The sequence below is a fragment of the Anomaloglossus baeobatrachus genome, chromosome 9 (assembly GCF_048569485.1).
Source record: "Anomaloglossus baeobatrachus isolate aAnoBae1 chromosome 9, aAnoBae1.hap1, whole genome shotgun sequence".
NCBI classification, from domain to species: domain Eukaryota; kingdom Metazoa; phylum Chordata; class Amphibia; order Anura; family Aromobatidae; genus Anomaloglossus; species Anomaloglossus baeobatrachus.
The window spans coordinates 173,346,790-173,365,268 of NC_134361.1; the positions used below are offsets into that span (position 1 = coordinate 173,346,790).

The following is an 18,479-nucleotide window of genomic DNA, read 5'->3' on the forward strand; positions in this document are numbered from 1 at the left end:
ATTTTAAATGAAACCATACATTTTACGATATAGTGTACTGGAAAAAGGTAAAAAAAAGTTACCAAGTGCGGAAAAATTGCAAAAAAACTGCGATTGCACGATTGTTTTTGGGATATTTTATTCACAGTGTTCATTATATGGTAATACTGATGTGTCAGTGTGATGCCTCAAGTTAGAATGAGTTCGTAGACACAACCATGTATAGGTTTACTGTTATCTAAGAGGTAAAAAAAATTCAGACGTTTGTCCAAAAAAAGTGGCACACTTTTCGCGCTATTTTCAAAAAACCATAGCATTCTCATTTTTCGAGATCTATAGCTCAGTGATGGCTTATTTTTTGCATCTCGAGCTGACGGTTTTAATGGTACTATTTTTGTGCAGATGCTACATTTTGTTTGCCTGTTATTACATTTTGCACAAAATTTATGGCGACTAAAAAACGTAATTTTGGCGTTCAGAATTTTTTTGCCACTATGCTGTTTAGCAATCAGGTTAATTGATTTTAAATTTTGATATATTGGGCATTTCTGAAATCGGTGATACCAAATGTGTGTGTATATTTTTTATTTTTTTAACCCTTTAATTTTCAATTTGGCGAATGGGGGTGATTTGAACTTTTAGGTTTTTTATTTTTTTTTTTACTTTTTTTTTATTTTATTAGTTTCCCTAGAGGACTATAAAGATCAGCAGTCTGATTGCTTGCTTCTTTCTGGAGATCACAGCTGCACAGCTGAGATCTGCAGAAAGGCTGCTTTAAGCCTTCTGCGGAGGCTGTGTTTTTTGCCGCATTTTTGCACGTTTTTTGGGGGCAGTTTTGGTCCCAAAACTGCATGCATTTCCTTCCCCATCAAGTCTATGAGATTTCAGTTTTTCTGTCCACACGTTGCAGCTTTTTTTTGGCTGCATCTTTGTCGTGAGCACAAAGATGCAGCATGTCAATTTGTTTTGCGTTTTAGCCAGCGTTTTTGAGCCCTTCCAGTCAATAGTTTTGACTTAAATCCAGAAAAAGTTCCCACCATTTTGGATTGACCACAACTCATTGGTCTAAATGCCCTTCAAAGGTTCCTAACGTTTGGAAATTTTTCTTTCCAGCTCATTAATGATTGTGTAACCGCCGCTGCTCAATGTGGTACTCCCAGGGATGGTGGTAGTGGCAGCTGTGGTGATAGGCCCTCCGCAGGTAAGACTGAGCCTGGGAGACATTTGGTGCAATAGTAAGGGAGACCAGTCTGTAGATTGTATTAAACAGTCCTTACTCACTCTTGACCCTTGGACAGCTGGTTCCGGTCCCTGTATTGTCAGTGCCAGTTGATGATTCGGTTGCTCTGTCCCCGGCACTCTCAGTGTAGTTGAGACCCCGAAGCTTGGAACTTTGGGAGTCCCCTGGCTGTGATACAGCAATCTGTCCATTCAGCTGGAAGTGTGGACCCTGTGTGGAGGTATGTGTCCGAACCCCGATCCTTGCTTTACTGCTGATGCCCCCGGATCTGTAGGTCAGTGAGGCCCCTGGAGAGCCCTCACCATGCAGGTAATTGCTAGGCCATCTAAAACTGTCGCCTGACCTAGGGCCCTCTTCTCCGTGTGTGCCTAGGTTGCAGTGGTGCTCCTGTTGCGGGCGGGGAGGGAGCCGTCGCTCCTGCACTCTCGCTGGCACTCGGGTCCGGCGCTGCTGCTGCTGCTGCTCGGTGGCTCGAGCGGTGGGTCGGATCCGGGGACTCGAGCGGCGCTCCTCGCCCGTGAGTGAAAGGGGTGGTTTGGTTTGGGGATTTGGTCCCTGACGCCACCCACGGTTTGTGGTGAGGTTGGGGCACCACCGCTGTTGGTGACGGGGATCCCGGGAGCGATGACAGGGAGCAGCTGGGATGTTGTTTCCCCCTCCGTGGGTAGGGGTTGGGTGTCCCGGGGCCCGATAAGGTGTAACGGGGAGGTACGGTTGGTGAGGTGCAGGGTCGCGGGGGCAGCGCGGTGCCGAACGGCCAGGTGGTACTCACTCAGCCAAGAATGGATGCAGAGTCTCCGGTAAAACAAACGGCTGGATGGACGGGTCCTGCAGCCAGCTGCTGTGGTTTCTCCCAGACGGTTGGTGGTGGCTGCCTTTCCCTGCACCTTTTGTGTAACTTCGGTCCCGATGGCTTCCCACCGGTAACCCGCTGCACCTTTTGTGTAACTTCGGTCCCGATGGCTTCCCACCGGTAACCCGCTCCCCCAGTGTGGATATATGCCGGAGGAGCCCTTTTGCCCACAGGCTCTGGCCCTGGGAATTCTAGCTGTGGCGGTAGCTGTATTTCCCTGTTGCTGTTTGGACAGTTGCCTTCAGTCGGGTCTTGGCTGTTTGGAAACCCCTGGGGTTCCGGTCACTAACGGATTTGACCTGTTTAACGGCGACTCCAAGCCTGGTTGGGGTCCGCAGGCCCTGCCAGTTTGTGCTGGCTTCTCTTCGCTCCCCGGTTCGGTACCGGCGGGCCACCGCCCATCCCCGGTCCTACGGTTCCGCGTCAATCTGCCTCTCCTGCAGACGGCCACCACCGTCTGCCAACCTTGCTCTTTGTGCCCGGGCCACGTACCCGGACACGGTCAGTCTGCTCCTCTACTACCTTTCACTCCTCTCTCTTTCACCTCTCTAACTGTTCTGACTTCCTTTCCCGCCTCCAGGACTGTGAACTCCTCAGTGGGTGGGGCCAACCGTCTGGCTCCACCCCAACTGGTGTGGACATCAGCCCCTGGAGGGAGGCAACAAGGATTTGTGCCTGACTGATGTGCCTATCTCGGGGTGTGGGGTGTGTTGTTGTAGTACCTGTGACGACCTGGCTAGTCCAGGGCACCACACTCCCTCGTACCGTCTCTGGGGTCTTGACTCCGGCCCAGAGGTACTTGTTTGCTCCTATGCTGGCAACCTAATTCCTGTGCCCCCGGGTCACCGTTACACGGACCCAGCTCGAGTCACACTGCACCTCCTGCACTTCACATTGTACTCTCCCTAACGTTCTGCCTCTGACTGCCTTGTCCCCTCCCACCAGGTGGTCTAGTGTTTCGGCTGGCTCTGCCCACTTGGTAGCCATCTCCTTATCTGACTAACCCCTTGAGCCCTGGTGTGAGTGACAACTTGGATTTTAGGGGTGTGTTGCTATTGTTGGCACTGGTGTTACAGGACCGAGGGGGTAGGTCCAGTATCCCCGGGAGGATGCAGTTCCCTGTAGTGCCCTCAGTGGCTCATGAGCGCTACACAATCCACTGGAAGCTGAGATGAGGAGACAATGTTGTTTCTGCCATACAAATGTCGCACCCCAGGTCTTTGGGGTACATGGTCCCGGGCCTGGTTTCACTGGGAAGTGTCATGGGTGTAATGACCGGTGCCCAGTTCCGTGACAATGGGGGGGTCGCTTTTAAAAGGGGGAATTTACAGGGATTATAATAAAGTTTTTGTCGTGACGCCACTTGCGGGTTGCGGCTATATGGATGGAGCCGCCGCTGCACAGTCTCTCACTGCTTTGGCTGATGTTAATGGCAGCCTGGATGTTGTGGTCCTCCGCAAGTAGGGCTAGGCCCCAGGGGATAAATGATGGTGTTTGATGTTTAAGTCCGTTAACAATACCGGGGCGCGGAAAGAAGGTAAACCACACAAGGGATTGCAGTGTAACTTTTTCTTTACTTACGATGGTGATGCTTGCAACCCGATGGAGGCTGGTACTCACCACTGGTCCCCTTAGTTCCAGTGCCGGTGTAGTGACCTGGTGGATTACTTCCCCTGCACCCATCTCTGGTTGGTGGGTGCCGTAGCCTGGAGCTTCTGGGGGTCCTCTTCTGGTTGTCTTTCGGTTCTGGTCCGTATGGCAGGCAGTTTGAACCCTGTCGGGTCGGTTCTCAGTTCCCGGTCCCCTGGTTCTCCCGTCACTGATGTGCTCGGAACTCTATGGTTAATGAGGTCCTGGATGGTCCCCTCACTGTGCAGATTTTATCAGGTCTGCCTTGAGCGTTTTCCTGACCTAGGGCTCTGCACCCCGCCGGTGCTATGGTTCCGCGAGTACACCACCGTACTCCTCCGGCAACCACATGCCTGTGCCTGACAGGTTACTGTTATACTCTCCTGTCAGTATCATTATGTCCGTCTCCTTTCATTGCCACTCACTGACTGTCTGAACCCTCCTCCCTGGTTGTTGTCTAGTGGACTGGATTGGCTTCACTCCTAGGTGGCCATCCATTGGGTCCAACCCTAGTTTGTCACCAGTCCTTGGGGAAGGGAAAAACAGGGAGCGGAGGTCGGGGAAGGTGCAGAGGTCGTTGTGGGGGTGGGGGTGTAATCGGACGGCGGGGGAGAGCAGAGGTCGGGGTGGGGGTGGGGGATGGAATCGGATGGCGGGTGGGAACAGAGGACAACAGAGGGGAGCGGGGGACAGCAGAGAGGGGAGCAAATATTACCGGATGGCAGCGTGGTGCTCAGCAGTGGCGGTAGATCGCGGTCTCAGTCAGTGGCAGCGGCGGCAGGGCAGCAGGGGACCTTGCTCTTCAGCTTCTACGGACAGGATGAGGCTGAAGAGAAAGGGCACCCACCAGTCACACCGCCCATCCACATCTGATTAGAGGGATAGTGTCACATGGACGCTAGCTCCAATCAGATCGGGGGATGACACAGAGGTCTCCCTGCTCCAGCCAATGGCCGATAATATTGCATCATCGGCCATGGCTAGATTGTAATATTTCACCAAGTTTCATTGGTGAAATATTATAATTGCTTTGATGGGCATTTTCACTTTCAACTGTCAATCAGAGCAATCGTAGCCACAAGGGGGGGAGGGGGGGCAATGCCACCCCCCATAGGGTCAACTACAGGTCCTCACGTACCTGTAGCTCTGGTGATATTTCAGTGACCCCGGTCACCAGAGCTGCAGGAACGGAATCCCGCCATGACACATAGGATGCGTCAAGGGTCGGGAAGGCACCAATTTTCATGATGCATCAGGGGTCGGGAAAAGGACGAAGTCAATTTTGTACTTAATGCCCAGGCCATTTTTTGTAATTCTGACCAGGGTCCCTTTATGAGGTTATAACTCTGGAACGCTTCAACGGATCCCTTTGATTCTGAGACTGTTTTTTCGTGACATATTTCACTTTATGATACTTATAAATGTAGGATGATTTTTTTTTATTTTATTTGTGAAAAAAATCGGATATTTGCCAAAAAGTTTGAAAATTTCACAATTTTCACACTTTTAATTTTTATACTCTTAAACCAGAGAGTTCTGTCACACAAAATAGTTAGTAAATAACATTTCCCACATGTCTACTTTACATCAGCGCAAGTTTTTAAACAACATTTTTTGGAGTTAGGAAGTTAGAATGGGTCAAAATTCATCAGCAATTTCCCATTTTTTAACAAAATTCACAAAACCATTTTTTTAGTGACATCACATTTGAAGTGACTTTGAGAGGCCTAGGTGACAGAAAATACCCAAAAGTGAGACAATTTTAAAAACTGCACCCCTCAAAGTATTCAAAACCACATTCAAGAAGTGTATTAACCCTTCATGTGCCTCACAGGAACTAAAGCAATGTGGAATGAAAATATATATATATATATATATTTTACCTAAAAATGTTGCTCTAGTGCCCCTTTTTGAAGAAGTAACACAACAAAATGGAGCTCAAAATTTGTTACCCAGTTTTGTCTGAGCGCGCTGATACCCCACATGTGGTCAGAAACCTCTGTTTGGACAAATGGGAGGGCCCAGAACAGAACGAGCAGTATTTGAATTTTGGAAAGCAAATTTGGCTAAAAAATATTGTGGGAAGCATGTTGAATTTGTACTGCCCCTAAGGTACCTAAACAGAAGAAACCTCCAAGAAGTGATCCCATTTAGGAAACTAGACCCCTCAAGGAATTTATTTAGATGTTTGGTGAGAACTTTGAACCCCTGGCGGCTTCACAGAATTTTATAAGGTTGAGCAGTGAAAATAAAAAAAATACATGTTTATAACAAAATTGTTACTTCAATCAAGTAGCTTTTTTCACAAGGGTATTAGGAAAAAATGCATGAAAATATGTATTGTGCAATTTCTCCTCAGTTATCCGATACCTCATATGTGCTGGAAATCAACTGTTTGGGCACAGGGCAGGGCTCGGAAGGGAAGGAGCGCCATTTGACTGCAAAATTGACTAGAATCATTAGCGGACGTCATGTCGCGTTTGGAGAGCTCCTGAGGGGCCTAAACAGTGGAGCTCCCCCACAAGGTACCCCATTCTGGAAACTAGACCTCTCAAGGATTTTATCCAGTGTTAGGCTATGTGCGCACGTTGCGTAATTACATGCAGTTACGCTGCGCTTTGTAGCGCAGCGTAACTGCATGCGTCCTGCGTCCCCTGAATAATCTATGGAGATTGTGCAGGGGCCGTGCGCACGTGGCGTCTTAGAGCGCAGCGCTTCGGCTGCTGCCCGAAGCGCGCGTTCTAAGAAGTGACATGTCACTTCTTCCATGCGCTTTGCCGTCAGCCCCTGCTCTGTCTATGGCAGGAGCTGCAGGCAGAGCACATGGAATCGGCTTTTTTTTTTTCACTACGGACATTTTCGGCAGCGATTTGAAGCGCACGTGTGCTCTTCAGATCACTGCAGAAATTTCTGCAGTGAAGTACGCAACGTGCGCACATAGCCTTATAGTGAGCATTTGGAACCCACAGGTACTTCACAGACTTTGATAACCTTAGGTCATCATATTAAAAATGTTCATTTTTTTTCCACAAAAATCTTGCTTTAGCACCAAATTTCTCACTTTTTCAAGAGGAAACACCAAAAAGGACCCCACAGTTTGTTATCCAAATTCTTAGGAGTGCAGGAATACCCCACATGTGGCCAAAAACCTCTGCTTGTACAAACAGGAGGGTTTGGAATGGAAGGAGCACCATTTGAATTTTGGAAAAGCTGAAATAGATTCCAGGCATCATGTTGCACTTGCAGGGCCTCTAAGATACTTAAACAGCAGAAACCTCCCACAAGTGACCCTAGTTTGCAAACTAGACCCCTCAAGGAATTTATTTAGATGTTTGGTGAGAACTTTGAACCCCCGGGGCTTCACAGAATTTTATAACGTTGTGTTGCAAAAATAAAAAAATACATTTTTACAACAAACTTTTTACTTCAATAAAGTAGCCTTTTTTTCATAAGGGTATCAAGAAAAAATGCACCAAAAATGTACTGTGCAATTTCTCCTGAGTACGCCGATACCTCATATGTGCTGGAAATCAACTGTTTGGGTGCACAGCAGGGCTCGGAAGGAAAGGAGTGCCATTTGACTGCAAAATTGACTGGAATCATTAGCAGACGCCATGTCGCGTTTGGAGATCTCCTGAGGTGCCTAAACAGTGGAGCTCCCCCACAAGTGACCCCATTCTGGAAAGTAGACCTCTCAAAGATTTTATCCAGTGGTATAGTAAGCATTCGGAACCCACAGGTTCTTCACAGATTTTGATAACCTTAGGTCGTCATATTGAAAATTTTCTTTTTCTCCACAAACATCTTCCTTAAGCACAAAATGTCTTACTTTTTCAACAGAAAACACCAAAAGGGGACCCCACAGTTTGTTATCCAATTTCTTATGAGTGCAGGGATACCCTAGATGTGGCCAAAAACCTCTGCTTGGACAAACAGGAGGGCTTGGAATGGAAGGAGCACCATTTGAATTTTTAAAAAGCTGAAATAGATTGCGGGCATCATGTTGCATTTGCAGGATTCCTAAAGAACCTATACAGCAAAAACTCCCACAAGTGACCCCAATTTGGAAATAGACCCCCTTAAGGGTTTTATTCAGGGGTATAGTGAGCATTTTGAACCCCCAGGGGCAACACAAAAATGTTGGTCTAGCTGCAAATTTCTCACTTTGTGGCTAAGTGCCCACAATCCAGCAACTCTGAGTCTCTGAAGATGTGAGTGTTATCCATGGGAGAATGCAGCTGCCCATGACCACGATCCAGGTTCGTGCCGCTGCTGACTTTAGCTCTATTCTCCCTGCTGAGAACAGTCGTCTCCACAGCATAAATTGACATTCTGCACTGCCAGATGTCAGTTTATGCTGTGGAGAAAATAAACACAGTGGGCAGGAGATTTCTAAAAATCCTTCCACTGCGCTTCTACTGTACAACTCAGCATTTTGGATGCAGCGAAAACTCAGCGTCCAAAACGCTTGAAACCCTAATTGTGGGCATGCAGCCTAAAAAGCTAGGAAGGATGGATGAATAGATAGATAGATAGATAGATACAGACAGACACAGACAGACAGACAAACACAGACAGTTGTCAAACACATATAATGTTCCACCCCCTGCATATTCTAAGCTGGCACCCTTTAGTGACTTTCATGTGGAACTAAAGCATGTTTAGCCTTGTATTTAGCAAAAAATAATTAAAAAAAAACAACGTGGGGTCGCCCCCCCTTTTTTGATAACCAGCTAGGGTAAAACAGATGGCTGCAGCCTGCAAACCACAGCTGGCAGCTATACCTTGGTTGGTGATCCAATTTGGAGGTCACCCCAGGCTCTTTTTTATAATTATTTATAAATGAATAATAAAAAAAAGGTGGGGTCCCCCCCAAATTGGATCACCAGCTAAGGTAAAGCGGACAGCTGTGGTCTGATACTCTCAGGGTGGGAAGGTCCATAGTTATTGGCCCTTCCCAGCCTTAAAAATAGCTGGCTGCAGCCACCCCGGAAGTGGGGCATCCATTAGATGCGCCAATCCTGGGGCTTTGCTCCGACTCATCCCGTTGCCCTGGTGCGGTGGCAACAGGGTAATATATGAGGTTAATACCAGCTATAATGTCACCTGGCATCAAGCCCTGGGGTTAGGCTGCTTTCACACATCCAGCTCAAAAACCTATGCAACGGATGCGGCGAAAAAAACGGATCCGTTGCATAAGTTTTTCCCATGCGGCCCGTCTGGTTTTTGACGGATGTGACTTGATACTGAGCATGCGCAGTACAAAAAACGGCCAGATGCGGTTTTTGCCGCAGGATGCCGCATCTGGCGTCTATAGGCTTGCATTGTGAATCGCGCCACATTGCGCCGGATCCGGCGTGATGCGGTTTTTTTGCCGCACGAAAAAGCGTGCCAGCCAACGTTCCATCCGGCCGCCACATGGGCTAAATATGCCGCATCCGGAAAAAAACGGACACAACGCAAGGCCATGCGGCACAATACGGCGCTAATGCAAGTCTATGCGGGAAACACGCAACTGGCGGCAAAAAAAATGGTTGCGTTTTCTCTGCAGAGCGCCGTATTGTGCCGCATGGCAAAAACCGGATGTGTGAAAGCAGCCTTAGTGATGATCACGGTGTCTATCAGATACCCAAGATCACAAACCGTCAGTAATAAAAAAAAAATAGACAACAAAAGATATTTTATTTGAAAAAAACCACTCCCCAACACATTCCTTCTTTCACCATTTATTGAAAAGAAAAAAAAATTTGGTCCGCAATAATCCAATAAGGGGGTCCCTCGACGACTTTGGAGCTTCTAGAATATGGGGGTATGCTCAGGGAAGGTACCCCCATTTTCTGGAAGTGCAGGCACTCCATGTGAGAAGTGTGAGTGCAGTGATACTGCACTCACACTCCCGGGTCCACAGCAAGCCAGTGTGATCCTGCAGGATGCTGTGTCCATGCGTGCAGAGAGCCGACTGACAGCCGCTGCCTGCGCATGCGGCCTGCATTTCTGTTGAAGACAAGGAGAAGGAGGTGCGGGGACCGACGCTGCAGAAGGTAACAGGGGAGACCGGAAGAAACCGGGGAGTGACAGCCTGACAGGGGGTGACCTGGGAAGACCTTCCTGTGCCATCTGCCATGTCAGATGGCACAGAAATCAAAGAAGGATGAACGCGGCGGGACACCACTCGTGTGGCGGTGGCCATTTTATATCGTCGGAAGGGGGACGGGGACGGGTGAGGAGACTTTGGTCACACCGGGGACCGGGGGAGGATATATATCTCCTATCTGACATGTTTGATCATGCTGGATGGGAAATTAATAATTTTTTTACCGGCGCGGCATTAACCTTCACGTCTTCGCTGTCACACAGTTTGTTTAGGCGATCACGTGACCGGGGACCGGAAAAACAACTCAGATTGTGATCCTGGAAACCCAGGAGATTTTCCGACTCTGGGGGGGGGGTGTTTGGCGCTATACAAATTTTCCTGAGCGCTGTGAAAAAGCGGCGCAAAGGAATAAGTACCCTTAACTGCCGCCGTTAAAAGGCGTTTCGGCGGTCGTTAAGGGGTTAAGGGCATAAAATTTCAAAGTTTGAAAATTGCAAAATATTTAACATTTGTGCCAAATTTCCTATATTTTCACACATAAAAGCACAACATATCATCCTAAATTGACTACTGATATGAAGCACAATATGTTATATGCAAGGGTGGCATGGTGGCTCAGTGGTTAGCACTGTAGTCTTGCAGCGCTGGGGTCCTGGGTTCAAATCCTACCAAGGACACCATCTGCAAGGAGTTTGTATGTTCTCCATGTGTTTGCGTGGGTTTCCTCCCACACTCCAAAGACATACAGATAGGGACTCTAGATTGTGAGCCCCAATGGGGACAGTATTGCCAATGTATGTAAAGCGCTGTGGAATTAATAGCGCTATATAAATGAATAAAATTATTATTATATGCAAAAATAATCTCAGAATCACCGGGATCCATAGAAGCGTTCCAGGGTTATTACATCATAAAGTGACACTGGTCAGAATTGTAAAATGTGGCCAGGTCATTGAGGTCAATATTGGCTCATTAAGGGGTTAAACAGTGGTGGTCAGAAGCCCCAGAAGACGGCTGTGGAGGAGCTCGGTACATTCTCCTGACCGGTGACGTCACACCACACAAAGTAGGCTGGCCTCTCACATCTAACCCCTCCCACCGGGGAGGGGTTTGTCCCGGAAGGAGCGCTCTTATTGGCTGTGGGCGCACACCGTGCTTAGTGCTGTAGCGATGCTGTGGCTGATAGTGAGTGCGGTCGCCGTGCTGTGTCTGCCCCCGGTGCCCGCTCTGAACAATGGCCTGGCGCGCACCCCTCCGATGGGCTGGTTACACTGGGAGAGATTCACGTGCGAGACGGACTGTGTGCGGAATCCCACTACCTGCATCAGGTGAGGACGCGGCCAGAAGTGTGGGCAGTGTCCACAGCGCGGTCACATGATCACGGCACCTGACAAGCCTCCGCTATCGAACGGCTGCCCATAGGGAGGAGCACAAGAAGTTCTGCCACTAAGTGCGCCTGCAGCATACATACACAGCTAATGGGGAAGTGGGCACACCGGACACAGGAGTGGCGGGGCTGGGGGAAGTGGGCACAGCGGACACGGGAGTGACGGGGCTGGGGGAAGTGGGCACAGCGGACACAGGAGTGGCGGGGCTGGGGGAAGTGGGCACAGCGGACACTGGAGTGGCGGGGCTGGGGGAAGTGGGCACAGCGGACACGGGAGTGGCGGGGCTGGGGGAAGTGGGCACAGCGGACACGGGAGTGGCGGGGCTGGGGGAAGTGGGCACAGCGGACACGGGAGTGGCGGGGCTGGGGGAAGTGGGCACAGCGGACACGGGAGTGGCGGGGCTGGGGGAAGTGGGCACAGCGGACACGGGAGTGGCGGGGCTGGGGGAAGTGGGCACAGCGGACACGGGAGTGACGGGGCTGGGGGAAGTGGGCACAGCGGACACGGGAGTGACGGGGCTGGGGGAAGTGGGCTCACCGGACACTACCACGCAGCCCTCTATATAGTGTTTCTCTCACACACACACACACCCCCCTCCATATAGTGTAATGCCCCCCCCCCCCACACGCAGCCTTCTATATAGTGTAATGCCCCCCCCCCACGCAGCCTTCTATATAGTGTAATGCCCCCCCCACACACACACAGCCTTCTATATAGTGTAATGCCCCCTCCACACATACAGCCTTCTATATAGTGTAATGCCCCCCCCCCACACACAGCCTTCTATATAGTGTAATGCCCCCCCCCACACACAGCCTTCTATATAGTGTAATGCCCCCCCCCCCACACACAGCCTTCTATATAGTGTAATGCCCCCCCCCACACACAGCCTTCTATATAGTGTAATGCCCCCCCCCCCCCCACACAGCCTTCTATATAGTGTAATGCCCCCCCCCACACAGCCTTCTATATAGTGTAATGCCCCCCCCCACACACAGCCTTCTATATAGTGTAATGCCCCCCCCCACACACAGCCTTCTATATAGTGTAATGCCCCCCCCCCCCACACAGCCTTCTATATAGTGTAATGCCCCCCCCCACGCAGCCTTCTATATAGTGTAATGGCCCCCCACACACAGCCTTCTATATAGTGTAATGGCCCCCCCACACAGCCTTCTATATAGTGTAATGCCCCCCCCACACAGCCTTCTATATAGTGTAATGCCCCCCCCACACAGCCTTCTATATAGTGTAATGCCCCCCCCACACAGCCTTCTATATAGTGTAATGCCCCCCCCCCCACACGTAGCCTTCTATATAGTGTAATGGCCCCCCACACGCAGCCTTCTATATAGTGTAATGGCCCCCCCCCACACAGCCTTCTATATAGTGTAATGCCCCCACCACACAGCCTTCTATGTAGTGTAATGCCCCCACCCCCCACACACAGCCTTCTATATAGTGTAATGCCCCCCCCCCACACGTAGCCTTCTATATAGTGTAATGGCCCCCACACGCAGCCTTCTATATAGTGTAATGGCCCCCACACGCAGCCTTCTATATAGTGTAATGCCCCCCCCACGCAGCCTTCTATATAGTGTAATGCCCCCCCCACACAGCCTTCTATATAGTGTAATGCCCCCCCACACAGCCTTCTATATAGTGTAATGCCCCCCCCCCCACACAGCCTTCTATATAGTGTAATGCCCCCCCCCCCACGTAGCCTTCTATATAGTGTAATGGCCCCCCACACGCAGCCTTCTATATAGTGTAATGGCCCCCCACACGCAGCCTTCTATATAGTGTAATGGCCCCCCCACACAGCCTTCTATATAGTGTAATGCCCCCCCACACAGCCTTCTATATAGTGTAATGCCCCCACCCCCCACACACAGCCTTCTATATAGTGTAATGCCCCCCCCCCACACGTAGCCTTCTATATAGTGTAATGGCCCCCCACACGCAGCCTTCTATATAGTGTAATGGCCCCCCACACGCAGCCTTCTATATAGTGTAATGGCCCCCCACACGCAGCCTTCTATATAGTGTAATGGCCCCCCCACACAGCCTTCTATATAGTGTAATGCCCCCCACACACAGCCTTCTATATAGTGTAATGGCCCCCCACACGCAGCCTTCTATATAGTGTAATAGCCCCCCACACGCAGCCTTCTATATAGTGTAATGCCCCCCCCCCCCACACACAGCCTTCTATATAGTGTAATGCCCCCCCCCACACAGCCTTCTATATAGTGTAATGCCCCCCCCCCACACAGCCTTCTATATAGTGTAATGCCCCCCCCCACACAGCCTTCTATATAGTGTAATGCCCCCCCCCACACGTAGCCTTCTATATAGTGTAATGGCCCCCCACACGCAGCCTTCTATATAGTGTAATGGCCCCCCACACGCAGCCTTCTATATAGTGTAATGGCCCCCCACACGCAGCCTTCTATATAGTGTAATAGCCCCCCACACGCAGCCTTCTATAAAGTGTAATGGCCCCCCACACGCAGCCTTCTATATAGTGTAATGCCCCCCCCACACGTAGCCTTCTATATAGTGTAATGGCCCCCCACACGCAGCCTTCTATATAGTGTAATGGCCCCCCACACGCAGCCTTCTATATAGTGTAATGGCCCCCCACACGCAGCCTTCTATATAGTGTAATGCCCCCCCACACGCAGCCTTCTATATAGTGTAATGCCCCCCCCCACACGCAGCCTTCTATATAGTGTAATGGCCCCCCACACGCAGCCTTCTATATAGTGTAATAGCCCCCCACACACAGCCTTCTATAAAGTGTAATGGCCCCCCACACGCAGCCTTCTATATAGTGTAATGCCCCCTCCACACGTAGCCTTCTATATAGTGTAATGGCCCCCCACACGCAGCCTTCTATATAGTGTAATGGCCCCCCACACGCAGCCTTCTATATAGTGTAATGGCCCCCCACACGCAGCCTTCTATATAGTGTAATGGCCCCCCACACGCAGCCTTCTATATAGTGTAATGGCCCCCCCCACACGCAGCCTTCTATATAGTGTAATGGCCCCCCACACGCAGCCTTCTATATAGTGTAATGGCCCCCCACACGCAGCCTTCTATATAGTGCAATGGCCCCCCACACGCAGCCTTCTATATAGTGCAATGGCCCCCCACACGCAGCCTTCTATATAGTGTAATGGCCCCCCACACGCAGCCTTCTATATAGTGTAATGGTCCCCCACACGCAGCCTTCTATATAGTGCAATGGCCCCCCACACGCAGCCTTCTATATAGTGTAATGGCCCCCCACACGCAGCCTTCTATATAGTGTAATGGCCCCCCACACGCAGCCTTCTATATAGTGTAATGGCCCCCCACACGCAGCCTTCTATATAGTGTAATGGCCCCCCACACGCAGCCTTCTATATAGTGTAATGGCCCCCCCACACCCAGCCTTCTATATAGTGTAATGGCCCCCCCACACCCAGCCTTCTATATAGTGTAATGGCCCCCCCACACCCAGCCTTCTATATAGTGTAATGGCCCCCCACACCCAGCCTTCTATATAGTGTAATGGCCCCCCACACGCAGCCTTCTATATAGTGTAATGGCCCCCCACACGCAGCCTTCTATATAGTGTAATGGCCCCCCACACGCACAGCCCTCCAACTTAGTATAGTGGCCCCTCATTACTCTCCATACAGCATAGGTATCCCAAACAGTATAATGGCCCCAACACAGCCAGGGAGGATCTCACTGCTGCAAAACCTTAGGCCATGATTATTTTCTAACTACAGAAGGGAAATGTTCCATAATGCTGGACATCCCATTGGAGGCTGCTAAACAGTGATGTCCTATTTCATTATAGGAACAGAGCAGCTGGAGATGTATAACACTGGGGAGCCCAACTGTTCACACTGTGATGAGTTTCTTCAACTCTCTATCAAGATTCCCATCAGGCCTTGTACTCATTGTTCCTATCTACATAGGCCATGTGCCCACGGGAGAAAGTAATCGCGGATTTTGATGCGGAAAACCGGCGGATTTTCCAGATAAATCTGCGGGTTTACGCAAGTACAGGCACTCCCCATGTTACCTATGGGATTTGGGGAGTGCTGTATCAGTGCTGCGGTATTTGCGGCTGCGGAAAATGCTGCAGATTTCCCACATGTAACTGCAGGTCAATTATTCATGTGGAATTATCTGCGGAATTCCCGCTCCTCCACTATGGAGATACAGGGCGGGAAATCTGCATGGTTTCTGCAGAAATACCGCAGCAATGGATAGCTGCGGACTCCGGGGAGTTGCTGCATGAACCTGCAGAAAAGTCCGCAGGTACGATCTCCAGTGGGCACATGGCCTTAGGCCTCCTCACCATTCTTCTCTACTTTTAGGTCATCTCCTCAGTGATCATGTCCACCTTGATGCTGTATCGAGCAGTGGCGAGCACCTTCCCCCTCTGTGCCCTGGGGCGGTGTCCTCTGGGCCCCCCCCCCCCCTCGGTGCCCTAAAGAGTATCTGAGCACCCCGATGCTGTATCGAGCAGTGGCGATCACCTTCGCCCAACTCCCTTCGTACTGCTATGCTATCTAATACTGAAAGAAGAGGCCCGGTCAGAGCTGAGCACGGGATCTGATGGATCTGTATCAGTGCTGCACACAGATAGATAAAGAAACAGACACTTTCCAGCAGCAAAACAGATTTTTTATGAAGATTATTTAATACATTTCTTTTCAACTTTGCACTTAGAAAGCAATCGAAAACTATAGGAAGAAATGTGCAAATAGCCATAAATAGTTATTCCACCTTTTGCAGCTTAGTGAATAGAATTTGAGCTATTGTAATATTGGTATGTTTTCCAGTGAGCAGCTCTTCATGCAGATGGCAGATATGATGGTGTCTAATGGGTGGTTACAAGCTGGATACAAATACCTGTGCATTGATGACTGCTGGCTGGCTGCACAGAGGGACGAGAACTACAGACTTCAGGCAGATCCTGACAGATTCCCTGGAGGGATCAAGAAACTGGCCGACTATGTGAGTTACACTGTGCATCCAAACATCTGTATACATAAATGGCAGTTCCCAAAGGCTGTTGACTCTGATACCCTTCCCTTACCCCCCCTCCCTCCAAAAAAGGAACATTTGCTCAGTTACTTCTACCTAGAACACTTTAACGATGCTTCTTTTTAAAACGTGACCTAAAAACTGTTGGTTGTGTTCTTCCACTTTGTACAGGAAGTATAATAGAGAAGTACTGCTTACTAATATGCAGAGCATTATGGCACCCACTGTATATTTCCATTCCAATAGAAGAATACAGATCAAATGTGTGTCACACATACCGTGTGCAGAATTATTAGGCAAGTTGGATTTTTTTTTTTTTATCATTGATAAACTATGTTCTCAATCAACCCAAAAGACTCATAAATATTAAAGCTTAATATTTTTGGAGGTTGGAGTGGGGTTTGGTGTTTTTTGTTTGTTTTTTTTGTTTTTTTTTAGATTTGGCTATCTGAGGAGGATATCTATTTTTGCAGTAACTATTACTGTGCAGAATTATTAGGCAACTTAATAAAAACTAAATATATTCCCATCTCACTTGTTTATTTTCACCAGGTAAACCAATATAACTGCACAAAATTTAGAAATAAACATTTCTGACATGCAAAAACAAAACCCCAAAAAATTAGTGTCCAATATAGCCACCTTTCTTTATGATGACACTCAACAGCCTATCATCCATAGATTCTGTCAGTTGCTTGATCTGTTTACGATCAACATTGCGTGCAGCAGCCACCACAGCCTCCAGACACTGTTTTCCCTCCCTGTAGATCTTACGTTTTATGAGGGACCACAGGTTCTCTATGGAGTTCAGTTTTTCATCTTTTAGACCTTTACTGGCCAGCCATGCTGTGGAGTAGTTGGATGCATGTGATGGAGCATTGTCCTGCATGAAAATCATGGGGTTTTTTTAACGATACCGACTTCTTCCTGTTTGAAGAAGTTGTCTTCCAGAAACTGGCAGTAGGTCTGGGTCACTCAATCCTGGCCAGCCACGCTGTGGAGTAGTTGGATGCATGTGATGGAGCATTGTCCTGCATGAAAATCATGTTTTTCTTGAACGATACAGACTTCTTCCTGTACCACTGCTTGAAGAAGTTGTCTTCCAGAAACTGGCAGTAAGTCTGGGCGTTGAGCTTCACTCCATCCTCAACCCGAAAAGGTCCCACAAGTTCATCTTTGATACCAGCCCATACCAGTACCCCACCTCCACCTTGCTGGCGTCTGAGTCGGAGTGGCGCTTTCTGCCCTTTACTGATCCAGCCTCTGGCCCATCCATCTGGCCCATCAAGAGTCACTCATTTCATCAGTCCATAAAACCTTTGAAAAATCAGTCTTAAGATATTTCTTGGCCCAGTCTTGACGTTTTATCTTATGTTTCTTGTTCAAAGTTGGTCATTTTTCAGCCTTCCTTACCTTGGCCATGTCCCTGAGTATGGCACTTTGTGCTTTTTGATACTCCAGTAACGTTGCAGCTCTGAAATATGGCCAAACTGGTGGCAAATGGCATCTTGGCAGCTTCACGCTTGATTTTCCTCAATTCATGGGCAGTTATTTTGCCCCTTTTTTGCCAAACACACTTCTTGCGACCCTTTTGGCTATTTGCCATGAAACGCTTGATTGTTCAGTGATCACACTTCAAATGTTTGACAATTTCAAGACTGCTGCATCCCTCTGCAAGACATCTCACAATTTTGGACTTTTCAGAGCCCGTCAAATCTCTCTTCTGACCCATTTTGCCAGAGGAAAGGAAGTTGCCTAATAATTTAGCACCCCTTATATAGGGTGTTGATGTCATTACACCGCACCCCTCCTCATTACAGAGATGCACATCACCTGATTTACTTAATTGGTAGTTGGCTCTAAAGCCTATACAGCTTGGAGTAGGACAACATGTATAAAAATTATCTTGTGATAGAAATACTCATTTGCCTAATAATTTGTGTGTGTGTGTGTATGTGTGTGTGTGTGTGTTGCTTCCGCACTGTTGCATTTACAATCACCAAATTTTGCGCGCACACCTCATGTGACTCAGGGAACGTCATAGACCATGTTATGGGGGGAAGCTTTAGTTATTTGCACTCCCAAAAACAAAAGCTTACCTCACACATCCAAATAGTAAGTAATATATTGGCTGTTTGGACAGTTAGCCTGGATATTTATCAGGTGACCAATAGCAGCCAATCACAGCTCTGCTTCTATTCTCCTATAGGTCAATAGGAGCTGTGACTAGTGGCTATGGGC

At 48.9% G+C, this 18,479-nt stretch overlaps 1 protein-coding gene across 1 annotated transcript in view; it reads left to right on the forward strand.

Moving 5' to 3' along the window:
* The first annotated feature begins 10,943 nt into the window (after positions 1–10,943).
* The window catches only part of GLA (galactosidase alpha), a 34,599-nt gene continuing 27,063 nt past the window's right edge, over positions 10,944–18,479 (forward strand). Inside the window, exons 1-2 of the mRNA XM_075324052.1 lie at positions 10,944–11,123; positions 16,034–16,208. Of these exons, the coding sequence (XP_075180167.1) occupies positions 10,966–11,123; positions 16,034–16,208 (333 nt within the window). The 5' untranslated portion in view covers positions 10,944–10,965. The remainder of the gene's footprint in view (positions 11,124–16,033; positions 16,209–18,479) is intronic.